At 39.2% G+C, this 25,332-nt stretch overlaps 2 protein-coding genes across 2 annotated transcripts in view; one reads left to right on the forward strand and one right to left on the reverse strand.

Moving 5' to 3' along the window:
- On the reverse strand, positions 1–10,570 carry LOC144006550 (alpha-1A adrenergic receptor-like). The gene is made up of 5 exons (XM_077505443.1): positions 9,934–10,570; positions 8,035–8,286; positions 7,556–7,967; positions 2,610–2,731; positions 1–1,027 (listed from the first exon to the last, which is right to left on the reverse strand). Exons 1-5 carry the CDS (start codon positions 10,240–10,242, stop codon positions 707–709), a joined length of 1,416 nt encoding a protein of 471 aa, XP_077361569.1. The 5' UTR covers positions 10,243–10,570; the 3' UTR covers positions 1–706.
- The window catches only part of LOC144006551 (uncharacterized), a 27,638-nt gene continuing 4,969 nt past the window's right edge, over positions 2,664–25,332 (forward strand). Inside the window, exon 1 of the mRNA XM_077505444.1 lies at positions 2,664–2,704. Within this exon, the coding sequence (XP_077361570.1) occupies positions 2,683–2,704 (22 nt within the window). The 5' untranslated portion in view covers positions 2,664–2,682. The remainder of the gene's footprint in view (positions 2,705–25,332) is intronic.

The raw sequence follows: 25,332 nt of genomic DNA on the forward strand, positions 1-25,332 counted from the left end.
AATCGATCAATCCAATATTTATTCCACCAATATTGTGTGTGGATAAGCCAAGGTCATAGCTCACCAGTCCATCAGAGAAAGCTTTAAAAACAGTTCTTGGATTGTGGAAGGTAAGCCAAGAGAGGTCATAATAGAGCGGCTGCACAGAATTTCATAGTGGTCATCAATTTCACATCTTTTTTTTCTTTAATATTCAAGGGCCTCCGTAAATCAGGTAGTGTAATAAATGGCAAATGTGCTTCATCTTCTAAACTCAAGGTCCTAAATTTTGCAATGTAAAACCATTCATCCATACACAGTCCCCATCTTTCGTGCTTCCCAGTTGAATTTTGGGTGAGAAGAAAAACACTCAAGCACAGGGAGAACATGCAAACTCTACACAGGGAAGGTCAGATTTCAGAGTCAAACCCAGAACCTCAGAACTGTGAGGCAGATGTGGTAACCATTAGCTTACCGTGCTGCTAGCGCGGAAGAAAACGCTTGCTGGGTATCGAACCCGCGGCATTCAAGGTTGCGAGACAACCACCCCACCAACGTGCTGGTTTAATAAATACGATCACAACAAAACACAACACGCTTGTGCCAATTGAATCGGTTTGCGAATCGGTTTCAAAACACCCAACGGGATGTAAACTGTTGTTTTCCTCCACGTGAGTGTTGAACATATGAAGTGGTCACAGGTCTGTCCGTCTACTGCGCTGCACAATCAAACGTTTTCCCGCTGTTTCACGCCCATTTCTCGCCCGCCAGCTTCCTTGGCGAGCGGAGACGCCGGGCCCGTCCGCGGTCCCGGTCCGTCCGACCCCGGGAGGAGGTGACGGCCGGTCTTGTTTGAGGATGACGACCAAGGCGACGGGTGCAGCTTGGGGGCGACGCATCGCGGGCTGTGGCTGACGGAGGACAGCGTCTGCTGGCTGCCGTTCAGGTAGGACGAGTTGTTGGACCCCTGCTGGCAGCGGTAGTTGTAGTACGCCTGCCAGCCCTGGCGCTTCCGCTTCCAACGGCAGCGGAGGATCCGGATGAAGGCCTGGAGGTGAGGAGGAGGAGTTCACTATCTGTGTTTGCATTCCTGCGCTTTTAGTAACTAGAGCTGCAGATTTTTTTTTTGTTCTTCCTCCTCAATATTGCGATTGTACAATGGCGTATTAGAGCCATGTATAAATATATATATATATATATTTTTTTTTTAGAGGGTGGGTGCAATATTCCAAGATAAAAAACTCGTAAAAATGTGAGATAAAAACACTCGTAAATTAGTGACTTTATAAAGTGACAAATTTGAGACAATAAAGTGGCAAATTTGCGAGAAAAATAAGTACATTTGAGACTTTATAAAGTGGCAAATTTGCAAGAAAAAACTCGTAAATTAGCGACTTTATAAAGTGGCAAGTTTGCCACTTTATAAAGTGGCAATTTTGTGACTTTATACAGTGACACATTTTCGACTATAAAGTGGCAAATTTGCGAGAGAAAAAAACTCGTAAATTAGTGACGTTAGAAAGTGACAAATTTGCCACTATAAAGTGGCAAATTTGCGAAAAAAATAAGTACATTTGAGACTTTATAAAGTGACAAATTTTCGAATATAAAGTGCCAAATTTGCGAGAAAAAAACCTCGTAAATTAGCGACTTTATAGTGGGACATTTTTTAGAAAAAAAGTAATACATTTGCGACTTTAGAAAGTGGCAAATTTGCAAGAAAAAAAAACTAATAAATTTGCAACTTTATGGAGTGGCAAATTTGCGACTTTTTAAGGTGGCAATTTGTGAGTTTATAAAGTGACAAATTTATGATTATAAAGTGGCAATTTGTGAGAAAAAAAACTCCTAAATAAGACACTTTACAAAGTGGCAAATTTGCGACTTTATAAAGTGTCAATTTGTGAGTTTATAAAGGAACAAATTTATGACTACCAAGTGGCAAATTTGTGAGAAAAAAAAAATCATAAATTAGTGACTTTCTAAAGTGGCAAATTTGCGACTTTTTGAAATGGCAATTTATGAGTTTATGAAAGGACAAACTGCGACTATAAAATGACAAATTTGCGAGTTAATAAAGTTCAAATTTGTGAGAAAAAAAAACTTGTAAATTAGCGACTTTATAAAGTCGCTAATTTACGAGTTTTTTTTCTCACAAATTTGCCACTTTGTAAAGTGGCAAATTTTTCGATATTCAATCTTTTTTTTTTTTTTTTCAATGTCATCTTCCTAAGTTTTTTTTTCCCCAACAAACAAATAAATAATTAAAAATAATTCCCCAAAAATGATAATCTGTATTGCAATAAACTAAATCAGATTGATAAATGTTTTGGTCTTGTAGAGAATGTTGATTTGTTGTTTTATGTTAAGTTGTGTTTGTTTTTGTGTTTCTGTAAAGCGCTTTGTGACAGCTCAGGCTGTTTGAAAGCGCTATATAAATAAGCTCGAGTTGGGTTGAGTAACGTTTATGCTAAAATACAGGAAAATGAACCATGAAAGAATATGAAAGACAGTTTATCCACTTCATTTAGAGTTGTTAACTTGTTAAACACTTTGACTTTCTGTGGGAACACCAAACCACTAGTTTTACCGTGAATTAGTTAGAAAAAACACTCAAAGTGTCTTCATACCTGCTTAAACTCCCGACTGTAGCAAGGGTAGATGATGGGGTTCAGGCAGCTGTTGAAGTATCCAAGCCAGAAAATGACCTTAAAGAAGGTTTTGGGTAGGTGCAGATTTTTGTTAAACGAACCTAAAACATAAAGACAAACAACATTTTATGGAATATGAGAAGATATAACATTAATGTGGCCTTCTCAAGACTCTGAAAGGTACATTAAAAGTTGAGCGCTTCAAAAGTTGTCAAATTTTAGTGAGTTGCGATGTCGATGTCGCGTTAGCTTCTCATGCTAGCTACTTCATCGCTAAGTCAATTGTTTGCTTTGACCCCCTCCCACCCCCCGTTTTTTGGTTAGTTTTCTTATTTCTGTTGTTGGCCTGCAATGAAAAAACAAACAAACTATACAGTAGTTGATGCTCTATAACTGGTTTAACTGTGTTTTTGGAGTTTAAATAGTGAATCACAACAGTTAGCTTGAATTAGCATACACAGAAAGTGACATGCATTTTGCTTAGCTTGATGGAACTCTCAGCCCGAGTTGGTATTAAGCTGCTTTTTGTGAACATTTGGATCCTCAAGAGATTAATGTCACATTTGAGTCCATCTGTTTAACAAGAAGAAACAGAGTGAAAATGTAGACTGCTCAATGTTGTGTTAGCCAGCTGGCTAGCTACCATATATGCTACGCAATGTCTTCCAGTAGCACTCTGGTAGCAGAGTTGAATGGAACACTGCAAAGTGGTGCAGGGAAGAGTTCTCGCCACCAAGGGGCAGCATTTGCTACCTTCATCAGAGCTTCTCATCTTCATCCAGTTTGGATGTGATTCCGCCAGGTCTACAGCCCTCCGTGACCCCCACCCAGGTGAGGCAGGTGTTCCTCATGTAGGAGGCTCTCGTGGGATTTCCGAGGATCGTCCGGGATTTGCGACGGATCGGCATTTTATTTTTCCTAGATAACAGATCTTCCTGCGAGATGAATTTTGTTCTCCGACATGGACTTGTAAGGCCATCTTGCTGCTATCTCTTGACTATATATGACGAACCGAAAACCAGACGCCCGCCACCGTTAGCGAGTGTGTGGCATCATCTTCCCATCGTGCATCACTGTCATCCTAACCCAAGTTTGGCCATTTCTTTCCTCTCACACAGGAACGGTTCTATTTTAGCTCAAGTTTGGGGTTCCGGCCTTGTCGTCCATGTAAACAGTGTCAGTGACCACTCTTACTCAAGGGGCTATTATGGAAGGAAATGCTAACAGTACACTAACTGTACTAGCCGTCCATTTTCTATATTATGTCGTCATTCGGATCAACAGCCACGTCAGCACGGGAAAATATGCAAATTCCTTGATTTAAACCAGGGGTGTCCAAAGTTTTTCATTTGAGGGCCGCATCCAAAAAATCAGAAGGACGCAAGGGCCACATAATGTTATGAAGAGAAATTGTGTTTAGTCCTAAAAATTGTACAAATAATTGATTCGTGCTTTTGCATATTTAGAAAAGTGCTACAGCATATAAACCAATTTATTTGTAATATGGCAGTAGGGTTATTATAGTTTGGGAATTTTTCAGTTTAGTTTTCATTTTGTTTTGAGTTTTTTTTTTTTTAATTTAGTTAGTTTTAATTATTTTTCAGGGTGTTTCTGTTAGTTTTTTATTAGTTTTAGTTATTTAATAAATGCTAAGTTTTAGTTTAGTTAGGTTCAGTATTAGATTAAGTTGTTTTTTTGTTTTTTGTTTTTTAAATGTGTATTACTCGTGTGCAACATTTAAAAAACACCATGGGCGCGACGTCATTATTCCGGATTATATCAAAATAAATCTACTAAAAGGCTCATGCATTAAATTAATTACCAAAGACTAAACCAAAGGACATTTTTGCTATAATTATAGTTTTATTTTAGTTAGTTTTGTAAACATAAAATGTCGTTTCAGTTAGTTTTCTTTTTTTAAAAAGCATCTTCATTTTTGTTTTATTTCATTAATGAAATTGTTTTTTTGAATTTTTTTTTTTTTTTAAGTTTTAGTTAGCTAAAATAACATTTAATAGCGCCTGTGTTTTTTGACACTCTCCCTTCTTACTTTGACCATCTCCAAACATTTTTGTTTTTATTTTATTTGAACAGAGTCAAATGCCATTTTTAGCATATGTCGTGGGCCACTAAAAAATGGAGGGCGGGCCGCAAATGGCCCCCGGCCGTAGTTTGGACACCCCTGATTTAAACCCAAAGTATGATTAATTAGCTGATTTTTAGCACTTTAAGCATCAGTCTTTTTTGCCTATCTTTTTCCAATTGTTGTTTTTGCCACACAGCGAACAAAGATTTTGACATTTAGATAAAAAAAAAAAAAAAGTCAGTTTTTGCGGATTTTGTTTCAGTTACATATTGTAAACCGTCAAATGTTCTTCTATTAATATACCAAAATATAATTTATTTCATTAATTCTACCTCTCAGCTGTGAGCCAAATGTGGTAACCACTAGGGTACAGTGCTGCCCGTCTTAAATATATTCCAATAAATGTTTACTACATCTGAAAATTAGCATCACAAAGATCTGCATCGCGCTCCAGTAGCCATCAAGTCGTAAAAGGCAGCCATGCTATATGTTCTTGGTTTATGCTGCCATAAATTAAAATGAGAGATTTTTTTTTAATAGTGGAAACTTTTTGAGATTCTTTTCTTCTCTCTCTCTTTTTTTTTTCTGTGTTAATCCAGAGTGCAGTTTTATTGAGCCTGAAGTGCAGTACACGACTCAGCAGAAACGAGGCACCAGCAGCACAACTCAGCACTAAAACAGCAGCTGAGGTCAAAGCGCAGCCATAAAGCAATTTAAAGCGCCCGGGCGGTAAATAAATATAAATACGATGTATGATAAATAATGTATGCTTTCATAAAGTCTCAAGGTGTCTGTATTGTATTCAAATTTGCGTCAAAATATTGTTTAGAAAAAAGTTACGTTTAATCCTTGCTACAATTTACAGTAGCTGATGTTTTGTTTGTTTATTTGTTTATTATTACATCCGCAAATTGTTGAAAAAAGAAGCTTGTAAACATTTTATTGTAAGATCTAAAGGTCTGAATGAGGTTTCCATCATAATATTGCAGAACTAACTATCACAGCATGTGGTGTTGATGTAGCACAAAGCTTCTGGCAGGCATGTCACTGATGCTGTCTCGTGAATTTTAGTGCCTCACGTTTAAAAAAAAGGGGGGGGGGGGGGGGCATGTGACATGGGAAAAAAAAAGCTCTTAAATAGGACCAGATGTGATCAAGTCAGGTGTTCACGCTGCATTGCCTGAACTTATCTGTGCGGGAATTTGGTGCGCTCAGTAGTTGACTGTGATGGTACATCGTGTGATTTCTTTATTGTAATCCCTTCATACTCATTTATGTTGAGTAAAAAAAAAAAGAAAGTGGTTGGATGAATATGTGACATGTGAATTCAGATGTATGGTGTTCCACAGGGCTCAATTCTAGGGCCTCTGCTATTTTTATTGTACGTCTGCTGACCCTGGGTTCCATCTTAAAAAAGCAGTGGTGATTGTTTGTGCTCTAAATATTAGGGCTTGGTATCGATTCTAACCTCAATTGATTCGATTTCGATTCACAAGAGTTCATTCACTTTAACTGAATCTGATATTGATTAATGATCGAAGACCAATTCTTCTTAAATTTCAAGGACATGATAAAAACTCCACAAACTTTAAATTCCAAATTCTAGATTAAACTTTGCGGAGGCAGTAATTGGTTAAATGATTTAGTTTAAACCAAACATTGACATCAGCAAGGATGAGATGAAAATACTTCCATAATTCTAATTAAATAATTGTAAATATAAATTAAAAAAGATTCTGAACTGTCTTAAAGTGCAAAAAGTCAGATCTTTGATAAATATAAGAAAATACTTTTAAATTCATTTGAACAGTAAATTAAACAGTAAGAAGAAAACAGTAAGATAGCCTTTAAAATTCTATTTTGTGATGAATTTGTAAGGAAAACATTAAAATAATCGATTCATGATTTTATGAAGTGATATCAGGCTCAAAAAGTTAAATCGATTCGATATTGATTGCTGGAATTTTTTAAACGATAACGGCAATATCATGATATCGCAATATTAAAACTGCCACAATATATCGTCGCCGTCATGTCACGATATTGAAAGTAGCACATCTGTTTAAAAAAAAAAAAAGTCAGGTTGATTTCCATTTGTGCAGTTCTCGCACCCTCTGGTGGCTATTTTTTTGTGTGCAGTTTTACAAGGCATGTTTTGGCCCTTCTATTTTGAAAATCCAGGTTCATGGTCAGATGAAGGAAAATGTAATATGCTTGTGAAGCGAGTCAATATGTGGAGTAACTCAATGTGTGCCTGCATTAATAATAAGTGCCTCAATTTTAATTGTTATTAGAGACTGAGAAAAAAACAAAACGTCTTACTATTCATGGTCATTAAAAAAAAAAAAAAACGCCTTACTATACATGGTCATTAAAAAACAACAACAACAACAACAACAACAACAACAACAAAATGCCTTACCTTACTTTTTTTTTAACAAAAAAAAAAAAACATACGCCTTACTATAAATGGTCGTTTAAAAAAAACAAACGCATGACTATAAATGGTCTTAAAAAAAAACAAAAAACGCCTTACTATACATGGTCGTTTAAAAAAAAACAAAAAACACTTTACCTTACTATATATGGTCATTAAAAAAAACAACAACAAAAAACGCCTTACTATAAATGGTCTTTTTAAAAGAAAGAAAAAAAAAGGCACAATGTTTTTTTTTTTCGTATGAGCTTATTTTTTTTTATAATATTGTGATCTTTTTTGTATTGCCACCCTCCCCACAATATCGTGATAATTATCGTATCATGATGTTTGGATATCGTTACATCCCTAATAAATGTAGAGTAGAATTGCATGACGGGAGTCCGCGTGAGCGGTACGTACTGATGGGAAGAGTCAGGAAGAAGGGCAGCCAGCACAGGATGAACATGCCCACCACCACGCCCAGCGTCTTGGCAGCTTTCTTCTCCCTGGAGAACTTGAGCAGCTTGACGGTCAGCGTGCTGCGTCCGGCCGAACTTGTCCCGCCGCTGCCTCCGCCGCCTCGTCCGGCCTTGGAGGTGGCGCACAGGTCCTGTATCTGCTGATTGCGGCAATGGATCCTGAGGGTGAGCTCGTTGGAGTCCTGCTGCCTCTCCTTCATCACGCCGGCCTCCAGGTTCTTGGTGGTGCGTTTTGCCACCACGTAGACGCGACAGTACATGGCCAGGATGATTGCCAGCGGGATGTAGAAGGAACCCAGCGAGGAGAAGAGGGCGTAGAACTGCTCGTCGGTGATCACGCACTCCGTGTCGTCCTGCGGGGGAGAGACGGAGGTGGAAGCTCTCAACATGCGACGGCTTCGTTGTTGCGGACACGCCCACCTGCGACGGCGGCTGCTTCCACCCGAGGAGCGGCCCGATGGAGATGACGATGGCCAGGATCCAGACGCCCAGCATGGCGAGCAGCGCGCGCTTCTCCGTCACGATGACCGGGTACTGCAGCGGGTAGCGCACGCCGATGTAGCGGTCGATGGAGATGACGCACAGCGACATGATGGACGCCGTGCAGCACAGAACGTCCACCGCCGCCCAAATGTCGCAGAAGATGCGGCCGAAGACCCAGTAGTCCAGAATCTGCGTGGGAAGAATTCAAACAAATCGCGCATCAATGCAAGTTGTGTGTTGCCCTGGCCGCAAGGGGGCAGTAGAATACAAACAAATATACTACTAATACTGGATTGGATGATGCAACAGAATAAGACAACAAAACAACTACGACGCAACCAGGGATGGCTCAACACCGGTGCTGGGGTGAACCCTAAAACTACATCCGCCATCTCTGTAGCCCTAGTTAAGACCCTCCAGCATTTTTATTTGATATTCTAATATATGTAAATTATTTTCTTAGCCCCCCCCCCCGTGTAGCTGTCAAGCCCCCCAAAAATATCCTAGAGCCACTTCTGGCCACAATAATTGATTATTTTTTTCCTCCAGATGATAAAGATTTTTTTAAAACAACTTTTAAATGTTTTTATTTTCTTAACATTTTTTTACAATCAACAAAAAAATAATTACAAAAGCATGCATAAATATACTTTATGTTATAAATTATAATATATATAAATTATTTTCTCAGACCCCCCTCTTTATGTCAACTGTCAAGCCCCCCAAAAAATCCTAGAGCTGCTCTTAGCCACTATATATATATATATATATATATATATATATATATATATATATATATATATATATATATATAAACAACATTTACAGATGCAGATAATTACAAGGTTATATATGTATATTGTTTTTAGATTTTTTTTAAACAACTTTTCAAAATTTGTATTTTATTTGTATTTTTTTTTTGACAATCAACAAAAAAATCCAAAAGACATGCATAAATATATACTTGATATTATAATATATATATATATATATAAATTATTTTCTCAGACCCCCTTATGTATGTGTCAAGCCCCCCAAAAAATCCTAGCGCTGCTCCTGGCCACAATATTCTTTTTTTATTTCTTTTTTACTTTTTGCAGAGGATAAAGACTGTTTATTTAAAAACAATTTTAAAATTATTTTATTTACATTTTTTTAGAATCAACAAAAAAATCATCCAAAAAACACGCACAAATTACTGTATGTTTCCCCGAATCCCAGAAAAATAATATTAAAACATATTTTAAAATAATGAGAATAAATCACCCAAATATGCAAATAATGCAGATACCAATCTGAGAATATGCATCGACTGCAGGTTGTTTTAAGTTGTAATATCACCATTCACCACTAGATAGCAGACATTTCTTAGTTGCATTGACACCAGGTTTTATACTGCCCAACAGGTAGACTTTTTTTTTTTTTTTTTGGATTTTGGAATGACATGCATGATGAAAATGATACCTCAAAAATATAAACATTTGGAGTGAGTTGATTTTTGGGACAAAATGCACGGAATGAGTTCTTGCGCTTATGTTGTTTTTCTGTTCAGCAGCTTTGTGCCATCATTGGATGATAGTTTTTTTTGTTTTTTTGTTTTTTTGTTTTTGTTTTTTTTTTAATGCAAAAGAGCCTTAACCTTTTGCACCGATAAAAAATAAATAATGTTTTTTGTTGTTGTTTGCTTGCATTGAGAAATGAAATTATGAAAAATGAAATGTCTTAAAATGGGACGCCCCCTTCCAGCATTTAAGTTGTTGTTCTAGAGTTAAAAATGCAGTTTGTTCGTAACTCCGTCGTATGACGAATACCCATCGCGTCGCATCGCCGTCTCACCTCGAGCGTGGCGGACACGGGCAGCACGGTGGTGCTGAGCAGCAGGTCGGCGATGGCCAGGTTGATGATGAAGTAGTTGGTGGGCGTTCGCAGGTGGCGGTTGCACACCACCGACAGGATGACCAACAGGTTGCCCACGATGGCGAAGGCGATGAACGAGGCCAGCAGCATGCCCACCGGCACCGCCCGGCTCAGGTCCGGCGGGGCGTGCTTGCTGCTGCGGTTGCCCGCCGTGGCGTTCGAGTCCGCCGGAGGCGCCTGTGAGCCGGCGAAGGGCTCCAGGGACGAGCCGTTCGTCCACAGGCTCATTTCTGGGGAGGAAAACCAATCAAATGTGGACTCTGGAAGCTCCGTATACAGTTGAGGAATCCGCTGATTTTGCTGTAATATCCGCCGAAAGTGAGACTGCTGGTGGTGGTGGTGGTGGGCGGTGATCGGTCACTCTTCCGGCCGGGCTGCGGGAGCTCCTGCTCGGCCACAAAAGTGCTGATTCAGTGGCGGGTTACGAAGACTTGTGTCCTTTTATGGTCCAAGTGGCTCAATGTGGGAAAGTTCCGACGAGAGGAGGAGATAGAAAGGAAGAGACGAGAGAGAGAAAACGCACGCACGCACAACCTGCAGCATCCTTTGACTCAAGTGCGATGGACATCATCCTCTGCACTGTGCGTGTGCGTGTGCGTGTTTTCACGATGCATCCACTCGCGCGTAAAAGCCATAAAAATGCGTTCATCACTGCAAATCACGTTGTTAGTGGTCGTTTGACCTTCAATTTGGTCGTAGGATATTTCACATTGGAAACAAGCTTGAAAGGAGAGAGGTGGACATTTAAAGAAAATGCTAATTAAGTGGAAAGGTAAAATAGCATTTCAAACGGTCATTTGCATTACATTATCAGCCCAGTAATATTTGTTGTATGCACTTCAACTCCCCCTTAAATTAAAACGTATTTGTTTATTTTTAGTTAAAAAAAAAAAACATAATTCGTTGAATGATTTACTGTAAATAAAATAAAAAAAATATTTATATAAGCAAATGTATTTGTTTAAATTCATTTACCTTGTCAAATAATTGGATGCTTGATATATTGTGAATTTAAAAAGTAGTGTGTAAAATAGTCAAATTGATGCATTCAAAATATTTATTTTTGCCTTAATTTGTCAAATTATGTAATAGTTTTTTGCATAAATAAGAAAAACAGTAAAATAAACATAATTAAAAAATAATAATTGCTCTCGTCAAATGGTTAATTGGCAGACTGAGAATTTTCAAAAAGTTTTTAAAAAATCTCATTGACAAATACATATCAAATACATATTTTGTATTTGTCTAATTCAATAATTCTCAACTCAACTTTATTTATAAAGCACTTTAAGAACAGGCAGTGCTGTATACAAAGTGCTGTACATGAACATAAATATTTTATGTAAATATAAATAAAAATATAATATAAAAAAAAGAAAACATTTTAATTATTTATTTTATTTTTTAAAATTATTTTTAATTAATTGATTCGTTATAAATATATAATAAAAGAAAATATTAGTAAAATAAACATTTAAATGTACATATTTTAATATGTATCATAATTACATTTATTAGAAATTAGAGTTCATTATTTTGCTGTTAAAATTCTAAAAATATATAAAATTAAAACTTAAATAACGTATTTTCTTTATACAGTTTCTATGTATAGTAATTGATTTTACCTCATTTACAAACTACCAACTTCATTTCTTATTTAAAAAAAAAAAAAAAAGTGTCATATTGAACGTATAGAAACAATTTCCAAAATGCCACTTCTACCCAAACACCTCCTGACATCTCTTGTCGTCGCCCGGTTGACTTGTTTTATTTAGCAGCCTGGACGAATATGCGTGTTGTCGTGTACCATTTGGCCAATTTGCAAGCAGACGTGACGCTGCATTCCTTCACCACGGAGACATTCGCTATATAGCCTTTATTTTTCTTGAAGAATGGAGCTGCATTCAAACACTGTTAAATTATAACAGCAAAGGGGAGGAGGAGGCGTGTGATTTAGCATCTGCGGCTGCAGCAGCCATCCATCCGCTAAGGCAGCTTAACAACAAGGCTGCTGTCATCATTTGTCAGATAACAGAGCGACCGTAAAGTGGTTTCCTCATCAGGCTGCCACGCTCCAGCATCTCGCTCCTCGGGAATGCAAAAAAAGACTCACCTTCATCCAGTTATCGCAACAATGCAATGGGCAAACTTTCCTTCTTTTGTATGTTTAGTAGAAGATCTTGAGTGAAACATTGTTGGAGATGACAAATGATAGACCACTATGGTGCTCAACTTCTTTCTTTTAATACCATTTCTTTCTTCCATAACGTTTGACAAATGTCTGGACTTGGACCACTATTGCACTAAGCATTTTCCCCCTTGCCTAATTCCAATGTTTGTTTTCTGTCAGGGTTACCTGTTTGACATTAAACATTTACATTAAACATGACACAAAAAAGAGAGAAGACACAGTTCAGGGCTCGCGAGGAGAGAGGAGAGGACCTTACTGACACAATTCACTCCTGCACTCTCTGAAGATTCCTCTCCTCACCCTCTCTATTTATTTGGTTTTCAGCGCCCTTTCCACGCCCCTAGTTACATGGGTGTTCCAACACGAAAAATGCAAATGCAAGGCATAGTTGGAACACGGTGTATTTGTTTGTCTATGTGTTGTGCATATGAGTGGAAGATTGCTGAATACATGTGTGGTCAAGTTTGCAATCAATTCTTAACAGAAAACAGGCGACCTCAGCAGACTGGCTCGAACCATTCTGCTGCGTTAGATGTTGTGGTTCTTCAGCTTTTTGAGTCATCTTCAAATAGCCAGGCTATGTGAATGTGAGCGGGAACAGAGCAAAGCAGTCTTCATTGCAAGCAGAAGCAGTTCTTCTTTGCACCAAATGTATGATGACTTATTATTTACAATTATTCCTACATTTTCCTTCAGGCAACCTAGAAAATTTAGTTGTGTATAAAAGGGCATACCTAAATATGGTCCAAGTCCAAAATATATTTGACCAAGTGCCAAAATCTTAGGAAAACCACAATATATGTCAAAAACAAAAGTAGTAATTGTAATTAATCATAATGATTAATATCTTCTCAGTACAAGCACTACATAAGTTAATAAACTGGGAAACTATCTTGAGAAGAGTTTTCATTGTAACAAAATGGGTATTGTAACTTACTTACAAACTTACTTCAGCACATTTCAGTCTGAACCTTTTTACTTTTTAAAAACATTTACTAAATACATGGGATGAATCATTTGATGCTTTGTTGTGATTGTAATTATGAGAATAATTTGTTGCTCAAGTAACACACAGAATAGCAACACTTCATTTTGTCTGCCCGAAGTCCGCTAGCTTCATGCTGACAAAAATTAGCATCTTTGTCCCTGTAACGATAAACCTTCAAACAACTCCTATGCTTTTCTTGGCTGGTTGAGACTCAGCCTCGGCAGTCAGCCGGCCCGGAGTGACTGCACGGCCGCTCGGCTAATTGTCGCCCCGTGGCGGTGTTTACTGTTCCCGTAGTCCTCGTCGAGTGCCTTCCACTGATAGCAGCCTCAACCGATAGCTCATTTCTCAAACGTGTCATGAACAAGCTCGAGGCGCTTCTTTGATAAAACACCAAAACACACACACACACACCAGAGTGTGAGAACTTACTGTGTGTGTTTGTTTACCTATGCAATAAGCCGTTTGCCACAACAAGGCAGCTCTGCGTTGGCTAACACTTGAGCGATCTCGCATGCGACTCAATATTCCACCGCGGTCGTATGCGGCGCTACGGCATCATCGTAATTGATTTATACGCGTTCCTTAGCGCTCGTCAGTTACGTCACTGTTACAACTTCACATGCTAGTGAGCTGACAAAAGAGACGTATTGGAAGCTAAGATGCTAACGGTGTCGTTTTGCAATACAGGCTAACGTCGCGGTTCATCAGTCACGGTGGCGCCATTGTAGGCTCTGTTTGTATGCGTTGCTGCTCTGTGTGTTGAAGTAGCAGTTGTCTGAAGGCTTGTACTAATTACAGCAACATCTACGCTCATTTCTGTTAGCCTGTTCATTTCGTTTCGCATTATATGTTAGCATTATGCTAGCGGATTTTGATTAGACAAAATGATGTGTTTTGGTTGAGCATGTGAGTGTTCAAATGCTCTTTTGTTTTCTGTGTTTCATAGAAAACTTCTGTACAAGCAAGTTGTCCGCTGGGCTATGTTCTTGAATTACTTTTTTTTTTTTTTTTTTAACTCCTTCTGTACTTTTACATAAGTACAGTGTAAGTACTTTTGCCACCTCTGGTTAGGAGCAAACATTATGGACACAGTACTTGTATTGGATTTAGTTGATAGATTCTCCTGGTGTCCCTAATGTTTTGGCCCAAGAGGGTATACCTTGAATCGTCTTGTTCATCAAAAAATACTGTATGAATACTTGAGATGATTTGGATCCGCCTGCGAGCGACGCACTCCCACGACCGCGCATCGTTGCCATGGCATCAAAGTGTCTGTCGTCTGGCCAAGTGTTTCAAACACTGAGAAATTAACACAATTATTTCAGCAGCTTATCACTGTTTGATGTTTGGCTGCAGTGGATTTAGAAGTAATTGTTTATTCTAATAAATGACAAAAACATACCTGTCGGGTTCAACGAAAACTCAAAATTGTACAAAGGTGTGAACGTGAATGGTTGAGTGTACTGCATGTGCCCTGCGATTGGCTAGCTTCCAGTCCAGGGTGTGGCCAGCCTTGTTAGCAAAAATTTTGCGGTGCCCTGCCGTAGCGGTTGAACCACTTTTTTGTAGTTAATCCTGGGTTATTATAGTCAACGAACATTACAAAAATAACTAAAACGCAAATTGAAAAAATATATTCATTAATGAAATGAAGTATAAAAAAAACGAAAATGCTTTTAATTAGCTAAAATTCTGAATGTCATTCTTTAAAGTGCAATTTCTGGAGAAATTGCGTGGGAATGCTGAAAGCTGAATGCTAATATCTGAATGCTAAGCTGATTGATTCATAGCTAATGGCGTATTTATTTTAAAAATAGCCATCTGATGAAAGCCAATGTGCATTTAATCATTTAAGTGAAATTGTAATGCATTTCCTGATATGATAGTCAGTTGGTATACAGTTATATCACTAAGCATAATTGCCATGAATATGTTTGCAATGCACAGTCAGACGTGGGATTCAAACCTGGGACCTCCTGGTTACTGGACAATGCACTTAACCAAGTGCCCCACTGAGCAGTGTCAGAGACTTAGAAAAAGTTCAACGTCAGTCCCCTTTGAAAATGAATCTGGAAAAGTTTATATTTAACGTTAAATTGTGCTAGGACTGTAAGTAATGTGGAATCAGATGATATATACCCCGGAAGGCGTGAATTTTTGAAGCAAGTTGAAATTTGAACGGTTTAAATCGGAAGGCAAAAAAAGTGAGGAGAATAAAAATCCGAATAACATATGTGGAATGCTTTCAACATTCCCACAATGACCAATTTTTTTTTTTTTTTTTCAAATAAAAAAAGTTTGCACTCGAATCCAACTAAAACTAAGACGAATAAACTAAGTAACTAAACACAACTTAAATGAAGCATTTTCAAAAAATAATAAAAACTCACAAACTATTATAATCCTGAGGTCAAGGCGATGATAGTCGAGATGGCGTCGATCAATCGATGACATCATTGACATTTATTTTCGGTTGTTAACTCGCTGCGTGCGCTTTCTACTCACTCTGTTGCCCGGTTACTCTGTCCCCCTGACTTGCTCATCCAATCACATTCAGATGCCTTCATGGCCTCGCAGATGGTCGGAATTCGCAAAACTATACCACTTTTTCATGGAGCACAAGTTTTTTGTAAGATAACACTAATCAATGTACATATTAATTCATAATTGTCATTGCGCTGTGGTTTAGTCAGCTCCAGTTACACGTGACCCTGTTGAGGACAAGAAAATGTTATTTATGGACCTTTCGAGCCAGTTTCCAGCTTCTGGAGGAACAGCGAGTTGAGTTACATATTTAGTTATTTATTTCTGGGGTTAAAGCTGAGAAACCCGAGAGCTCCGACTGTCTCGCAGGCGATCTCACGCGCACGCACGGAGGCCGAATGGAGCTTTTACGGCTTTATTCTGTTTACGTCTGAGGCCATTAACGGACGTTTGTTAACTGCCACGAGTGAGCATAAACGCGTCAGACGTCAGGCGGGCCTGTCAGAGGCGACGTTCTTCGGACGTGCGGGTCGCTGTCGAGACCTTTGACCCGAGCTCAAACTCGCCACCATAGAAGGAGCAGCGGCGCATTCTTGCGCCACCGGATTTTGATTGAGATGAAATCGTTTTGCTTTTGGGGAATGCTTGCCGGGGATGAAGGCGCTCATGTGAGGAAGACTTTTTAAGCGGAATTAAGGATTTTTTTTTTCTTTTTTTGTATGGCTAAGTAGGAATTTGTCTTGGAGCAAAGGATACTGTACCTGCAAATGCAAATACAAAGGGAGTTGACAGTACCCACTGTCGTATAGTCTTTATCCTCTGCAAAGAATAATGACTATTAGTGCCATACTGATGTCGATTAACCAAATTGACTCAGGAATTAATGTATTTTTGTTTTTACATCTGTTATATATGCAAAATGGTACCTTGTACGTCCTACAAGATTTTTTTAATACCCACGCTTCATTATATGCAGTGAGATTTCATAAAAAAAATTTGAAGCTTCATTCACTGTCTGTTGCTCAAATATTCCTGCTAATCAAAGGGTTGTCTGATCGATCTGATTACAAAAAAACATGATTGTGTGACTTATGTCCATTATCCTGAACTTATTAAAACGTGGATATTTTTGTCCAGAAACTTTGAACGAACATTAAAATGTCGCCGCTCGGACTGTGACCTTGACTTACCGACTGCCAGGCTAAACATGGCAGATTGTCACCTCAATTTCAACTGCGCATTCCTAGAATTTTGCACCCAGAAAAAAATAAATAAAAAATGCCGCCGTCTTGGAGAGTCGACGAGACGCATTCATCAGGAAATACCTCTTTTATTAGCTGTGAGAGAGAATTTGTTTCTCTTTTTTCTACGGTTACCAGAGGTGAGCAGAGTAGCCAGAAAGTGTACTCAAGACCTGTTACTAATTAAAAAAATAAAACTTGTCCTTTCAATAAGAACTTGAGTAAGAATGACTAAGAACCTGCGATTGGCTGGCGACCAGTTCAGGGTGTAGCCCGCTTACTGCCCATAGCCAGCTGAGATAGGCTCCAGCACACCCCGCAACCCTTGTGAGGATTAAGCAGTTCAGAAAATGGATGGATGGATGATTAAGAACTCAGTGAAAAATAACTCAAGTAATGAGTAACTGGTGAGTATTTTTGTAATTGGAGCATCAAATGGAAAAAATAAATGTGAATGTAAAGCCATTGCTCAAGAATATCACGTTTAAGAAAAAAAAAAAAAATCTGAGCAAAACGTCTGTATTAATTAAATTTTGTCAAATGCATTTGACCACATCAGGATTTTTTTTCAATGTTGATGTTCTACACTGTTTTTCATTCAGTGTAATACGTGCACAATTTTTTATTTATTTATTTATTTTAAGCCGATGCTAATTTGGGTATTTAGTAGGGAGTAGGGATTTATAAATTTTTTAATATATATAATATTTATAATAGTTTTTTATTTTTAATTGCTGTAATGTACAAAAACACAATATTGTGTGTATGTTTTTTATATGAGCTCATATTTTTTACAGTATTGTGACCTTCTTTTGTATCGCCAACCTCCCCACAATATCGTGATAATTATCGTATCATGGCCCTCATATTGTGATAATATCGTATAGTGATGTTTGGATATCGTTACACCCCTAGTATTTAGCAGAATAAAATTCCCATAGTCAATTATTTGGCTGATTAATAAAAAATATATATATAATGAACAAAATGACTTTGTTTTGGGTCCCTCAACACAACAATTAAGACAAGTTTTTTTTTTAACATTACAACAAAGTGAATAACTGACAAAAACTGGCTCATCTCGGGTGAGTATAAAGGTTGTTAACTTTGTCTTATGTAGTCGTGTTATGTGTTAAAAAAAAAAGAAAAGAAAGAAAAACAGCTGATAATTGCCTATTTTAAGAGCTAATATCAGCCGATGATTTAGTCAATCCCTATCCTTGCATAAAGCATAAAGTATTGAAACTACGCTGACAAGTATAATTTGACCAAAAAAGTTACTCAAGTAAATATAACTGAGTAACCACTTCCCCAATGTGCTATCCCAAACGAACATCTCCCGGAAAAAAAACTAAATACCACCAAATTTGGAGATACCTGCTGGATCAAGCTCCAAATTTAGCCTCTCGGAATACTTTGCGCTCAGCCGGCGGAGACGCGAGCCTCCCGTTCTTGGACTAACTCTCGGCCGCGAAAGTTATTTGTTGTGTTTCCCTCTCGGGTGCAGTTTGTCTTCCGCCGTCCCGGGCCGGGGCTGACTTATGGCGGCGGGGAGCGCTCGTTCGGGCGGCTGCCGGGAGTTTGACCGCTTGATGGATGGAGGAGGCCGACGACCAAGTGAGGCCCGAGAGCAGTCGTTCTGCAAGGCAACGTTTATTCGGTCACTTACTGCTTTATTATTGGATGCCGTCGAAATAGTCCGGCAAAGTCAATCAGAACACGATGAGGTGTCATATATAGTTTGTTCTCAAACACATTTAAAAAAAAAAACAAAAAAAACTCATGAACAAAAAAAATACATAAATCATGCACCAAAAAAAACTCTCACATGCCAAAAAGGTCACACAAAAAATTCTTTAAAAAAACAGGACTCACTGACCTCAAAAAAATTACCCAGCACCAGAAAAGCATCTCAAATTTAGCCAAAAACTCTTTCACACTGAAAAACTCTCACAAATACTCTCATGCACACACAAGAAAACCTCCCACCAAAATCATCTCTCTCTCTCTCTCTCTCTCTCTCTCTCTCTCTCTCTCTCTCTCTCTCTCTCTCTCTCTCTCTCTCTCTCTCTCTCTCTCTCTCTCTCACCCACATAAGTAAACTCTCTCATACCAAAAAATCTTTCACACCACAAAACTCTCTCACATACCAAAAAACATTCCATCCTGCCAGAACAACTAGATGACCATTGCCTCTTACCAAACACTTCACACATTTATTTAAGAAAAAACTCTCATATTCAGCAAGAAAATTGTTACTCACGCTAAAAAGAACCGCTCCACACACAAAAATCTCACTTGCACTAAATATCTCTCTCATTCATGTAAATGAACTCTCTCCAGGAAATTTTACACTCACCCAAAAACCTCCCTTGCACACGGTAAAATGATCTCACACACGTGCACATAAAAATACAAAAAATACTCATACACCTAAAAAAAAAAGTGTTATGCACTAAAAATCTCTCAGACACAAAAATGTCACCATCTTCCAAAAAAAAACTCTCATACTCATAAAAAAAATTCCCTTTCACATAAGAAAACCTTTCACACAATCACACAAAAACTCAGTTACCAGAATTATCGCATAGTGACCAAAAAACAACTCAAATTCACCAAAACAACCCCCAACTGTTTCACACTGAAAAATTCTTACATATTGAAAAGAACTCTCCCACCCACCACAAAAAAATCCTCTCACACTCTCAAAGTAAAATCTCGTACACACCCAAAACCTCTTATACACACCAAAAAAGTCTCACTATGCTCCAAGAATTCTCACACACCAACTAAAACCTCCCTCCACTATTTTTCTTCTCAGCCTAAAATCTGTTAGCTTGCTAACTAGCTTGCTAACGTGCAGATTTTACTGGCCAAAGAGCTCGTCATTGCGTCAGTGATCCATGTTACCTTTGACATAAAAGAAGTTAGCTTAGCCTGTTTACAACAAAACATCCACATCCTTCCATTTTCTTAATCGCTTGCTGCTCACAAGGTTCGCTTGGGTGCTGGAGCCTATCCCAGCTGACTTCGGGCAGTAGGCGGGGGGTACACCCTGAACTGGTTGCCAGCCAAAGGCAGTATAAGAAAACATTTTTTTCTTTATTTTACTTAATCTGCTACTGAAGTCGTCTTAGTTCTTCTCGTCTAAGGTCGTTAGCCTAGCATGTTTTTGAAGCTGCTGTGTCTCAGCAGCAGTCTTTACAGAAGTAAACGTTAATCCATTTGGCAGAAGTTAACCTAAGTAGCTTGAAAAAAAACAAACATTTTTTTCCACTTTATTTTTCTCGAGCAATCTCGCCATCTTGTAATAGCACAAAGAGCACAAACTTATTCTCTTGAGCCTATTTTATGGACTGTTACTGCTCAAGGGGCTAAAGATTTATCCATTTTGCCTTTAACACAGCTGAAGTTAGTTTAATAAAAAGGAGTCTTTTTTTTTTTTTTTTTTTTTTTAAGATGGTGCTTCAGTCTCAAAGACCCAGAATTCCTCTTTCTGTGCCACGTGTCCACCTCACAACCTGCGCTTTCATTTCATGCCATATGTCTTCTTAACAGCAAACAGTAATGGTCATTCCTACTTGGTAGAACTTTTTCAGTGTTTTTTTTTTTTCTCTTCCACATTTTCCCGATATTGACCGTGTTCTTGAGCAGCCGAGGAGTTATGTACCAGTTTAGCCCTTGATTACATAAATGTGACACTTGTGAGGAATTCGGCTATCCTTCACCTGCCCACCGGCAGCCCCCCGCGGGTCCGGACCGTGATCCGACTTGGCACGGCTCTCATTTGGAAACTGGTACATATTAGATGGAAATGAATGATACCTTGGCGCACAGATGACTCATAGCTGAGCTGGCGAGATGATGATAATGCCGATAACGATGTTGATAAGCGGCAGGTGGGTGGGGCCAATGTGGCGATGATGAAGGAAAGCCCAGCTGGAGCCTCGAATAACAGCCTGAAGCTGTGGGCTTGTTTTTTTGCCTTAAAAAGATGCGATGCCGGCACGCACACGCGCGCGCGCACGGTCGGCCTTAACTATTTTTAATCCCCACTGAGAACTTTTCAGCTGCTTTCATTTTTATCTTCTTCATTTCCGAGTGATGTTTTTACAGTATATAGGCAAGTCCGAATTTAGTGGATTGCCTCTTTGTGCCGCACACTGGAATGGAAGAGCTAGAAGAAGAGGCCGAAAACATCCCCAACTTATCTCCAGTAATAGTCTTTTGGGGTCCTGCCACTTTAACCTCAACTTTGATGTAAAGTGGTTGATAATCCCTGCCGTAAAAACGCTACGAGCGCTGTAAAGAATTTGTTCTTCAGTTGAAGCCAAGCTTAATGTTAAAAGTGATGAGTTAAAGCAAGAAAAATGCATTGATGGAATAATTGCTCGTTCAGAATTTGAGTCATTGTTTTATCGTAGAAGCTGACTTTTTTTTTTATGCTTTGTGGTTCTGAAGTTTGGTGAACTCCTGTTTTACACTGGATGAACTTCATATATCAGTCATCTCTGGTGAAGGAAAAAAAAAAAACAAAACACAATAACATACTGAATAGCCAGAATCCTCAGAACTCTTTCCAAACCGATGAAGAGTTGCCGTTTTCCCGTGATTGTTGCATTTTTATCGTTTTGGAAGAAAATCCTCTTAAAAATGAACTCAATCATGCGCTCGTTGCAGCGTGTCTTTACTTTGATGTGAACGTCTCTCCAACTCGAACCCCCCATTACCCCCCCCGTTTCTACTTTAAGCCCCCAACTTTGTTTACGAGTCTGTTAGGAGATAAAATAGCCAAAACCTTTTAAAGGGCCGGGGCAACTGCTGGATGCTGTTCAGATCAAACTCCAGGATCGTTTGAAAAATTTCTGACCTCCATTTGTCATTGGTGAAGGTTTTATCGGCTATTTACATAACCAAATAACACGTTTATTTGGTGTCTTTTGGGATTTCTCCATATCTTGATTTTTTTTGTGAATTGAGTAAAACCAGTTTTTTGTTTGTTTATTTCTTTTTCTGGTTCTTTGTTAAAGCTATTAGCTAATAATTGTATTCAGGCTATTATAAGCTAATATAAGAACGCCAAATCAAATTGAACAACAGTTCAGTGTACTAAGACTACAGTCTCTTGAACTAACTCTTAACCGTAAATTAACGTCACATTTCTGCTTTTATCTTATTTTTGCAGCTATGGCGTTAGTGATGACGTAAATACGTATGAGCTCGTGATTAGCTTCAATGCAAATAATGCTATCCGTAATAAATTACGCAGGGAGAATTGCTGGGTTAGGAAATACAACATCGAGTGATGCTACGGCCTTGAATGCTCCGTTCACTGAAGACTCCATTTTCCGTAGGTGTGAATGTTGGTGTCAGTGATTGATGTGAGGCCTGCGATTGGCTGGCAACAATCAGTCCAGGGTATACCCCGCTTCTCTCGCCAAATGTCAGCTGGGATAGGCTCCAGCTCTCCCATTACCCAATTGCTGAGTAAAACAACAAACCACGTGATTGCCTGCGACTAATCTGATGTTAGCCATATTGGACGCGTGACACATATCTTATCACTGTCTTATATCTGTGTCATTTCCCAGTTCTTTGGTGGTCATCACAGTTTTTGGCCTTGATAATCTTACAAGAAAAGTGTTTACACGGCAGCCAGTTGACATGTTTGAAGATGAGGAAGCATCCATTTTATTACACATCATTCAGAGATGTATTTCAGGCATCAGTAAGAGTGTCTTCGGCCACCATTCGCACATGGCTGTCGCCATGGTAGCCATTGATATCAAACCTGACTGTCCTTCTGTTCTGTCTTCTGTCCTCCCGCCTCCTGTTGTTCCTCTTTCGCCATCTGCCCCTACTTGTCTCTTTTATTACAGCATCCATGTCAAATGGACTGCGGGCCAAATTAGCATCCCGCAAACAAACATGGCGGCCACACGCACCTGCTATCAATGCTAATGACGCAGCGGGAGCGCCATGCGCGCCAACAAAAGAGCAGCGCCGCACTTGTTAACGCCGAGCGTTCCCCGGTAGACTGATCAGTATTCTGCTCGTCGCGGTGACGCCAAAACACTCAATGGCACTTCGGCGACCAAAAGTGGCAAATCTCGCACTAAATTGTTTGTGACCTTCCTTAGCTGAACGTTTTTGGTCCTTTCCTATCTCCGCACCCTCCTGTACACTTACTTTGGAGTGCCAGTTGAGTTGAAGCACCTGTGGCTAAACTGTGGCAGTTTTTTTTTTTTTCGTTCTTGAGCTAGATTTGCCAACTCTGGTTTAGACCAGTTAAAGCCAGTTCAGACCAGTATTAGTAAACATAGTGATATTGTTTTGATATTGCGGGACTAAGACAGGTTATGAACATCATTTTGGTTGGACTTTATTCCGCATCCGGGTAACTTGGAAACAGGGCCGGCGCTAGCTATTTTGGTGCCCTAAGCATAAATGTTTTGTGGTGCCCCATCATATGACAGCTTTTGTGCAATTTCCGCATTCATGTTAGGGTATGAAATGCTCCTTGAACATATTGAAGCATTGATTCTGTATTCAGAAATACAAGACAATATTCAGGGATTCTACAATGAAATATGGTTTTGAACCAACCATGGTACAAACATTTTCTAAATTGATTAGGATTATGGTATTGTGCAGGCCTATATTTAAAACACAGGTAAATGAAAATTTTAATAATCTACCTTTTTAGAGAAGGACTGAAAGGGCACTATGTAAAAATTCTGGACATAATGTTAAAACTATGAATATGAAATGAGGAAATCGACTTAGCCTTAAGATTATTATTATTATTATTATTTTCAAATTACACTTTCACCAGTACACGCCGCTCTTGGCCGTTCCATATGAAACAATATTGTCTCGTCACATTCCATTTAACATACCGTATAATGAACGTGCTGGTCACAACCATTCCACTGCGGCGGTTTGGAGTGTTTTTGTTTTGTTTTGTTTTTTGCTAACTGTGGTCATGTAAACGTAGCTGCTACAAAATAAACAAATTGTCATTGTCATACCTGCAAGTGACGCGCGAGCATCATCTCATTGTTTTTTCTTTTCCTCTTTTCGGCCCCCAATTCTTGATGCCTTTTTGATGACATGTCCAGATATCCAAGAATAAACCTGCCAAATTTGCGATTGAAGCATAAAGTGCACCCCACCCCCCTCCCCCTTTCCCTAGTAGGAACAAACTACAGTACTAGGGGAGGGGGGGCACCAACGTAGACCAGCGATACCGCTCGTCGAGTAAATAATGCTACGTTATTTTTTGTATTTATTAACATGCTTTACAAGCTTTTATTTTAAATATTAGACACTGATATTATAATTACTAATATGATTATTTTTACGGGCTTGATTTGTTTTTTGGTGCCCCCTTAGGCAGTTGGTGCCCTACGCGCAGTGCGTGGTAAGCGTATGCGGAGCGCCGTGTCTGCTTGGAAAGGCTCCACTGCCATGTGTCAGTCGGACTGGTATTCATCTTTCTTGGTATTAAGTCTGTTAGACTTTGACTCACAGTCAGGGTGCCTGGTTCACTACTCCTGTCCTATCATTTGCTAGCTTGTGTCCTGAGCCTTACTCACAGGGTGTAATCCTGTTCTGTCCTGTACTGCCCTTCATCTTCTGTCTTTTGATACTCATTGTGTCCCTTCCTCAAAGGGTGTTGCGCTACCTGATCACTGCTCCAGTCCTGTTCTGTCCTGTCTCATTCTGTCATATCCTATACTGTCCCGTCCTGACCTTTGGTACTCATTGGGTCCATTTGTGAAAGGGTGTAGCACTGCCTGATCACTGTTCCAGTCCTGTTCTGTCCTGTCTCGTCCGGTTCCATCCTATATTGTCCCATCCTGTCCTTTGCTACTCATTGTGTCTACTCGGGAAAGGGTGTAGCACTATCTGATTGCTGTTCCAGTCCTATTCTGTCCTGTCTCATTCTGTCCTATCCTGTACCATCCCATCATGTGCTTTGCTACTCATTGTGTCTATTTGTGAAAGGGTGTAGCACTACCTGATTGCTGTTCCAGTCCTGTTCTGTCCTGTCCTCTCTCATTCTGTCCTATCCAATACTGTCCCATACTGTCTTTTGTTACTCATTGGGTCCATTTGTGAAAGGGTGTAGCACTGCCTGATCACTGTTCCAGTCCTGTTCTGTCCTGTCTCGTCCGGTTCCATCCTATATTGTCCCATCCTGTCCTTTGCTACTCATTGTGTCTACTCGGGAAAGGGTGTAGCACTATCTGATTGGTGTTCCAGTCCTATTCTGTCCTGTCTCATTCTGTCCTATCCTGTACCGTCCCATCATGTGCTTTGCTACTCATTGTGTCTATTTGTGAAAGGGTGTAGCACTACCTGATTGCTGTTCCAGTCCTGTTCTGTCCTGTCCTCTCTCATTCTGT

The sequence above is a fragment of the Festucalex cinctus genome, chromosome 18, assembly GCF_051991245.1.
Source record: "Festucalex cinctus isolate MCC-2025b chromosome 18, RoL_Fcin_1.0, whole genome shotgun sequence".
NCBI lineage: Eukaryota > Metazoa > Chordata > Actinopteri > Syngnathiformes > Syngnathidae > Festucalex > Festucalex cinctus.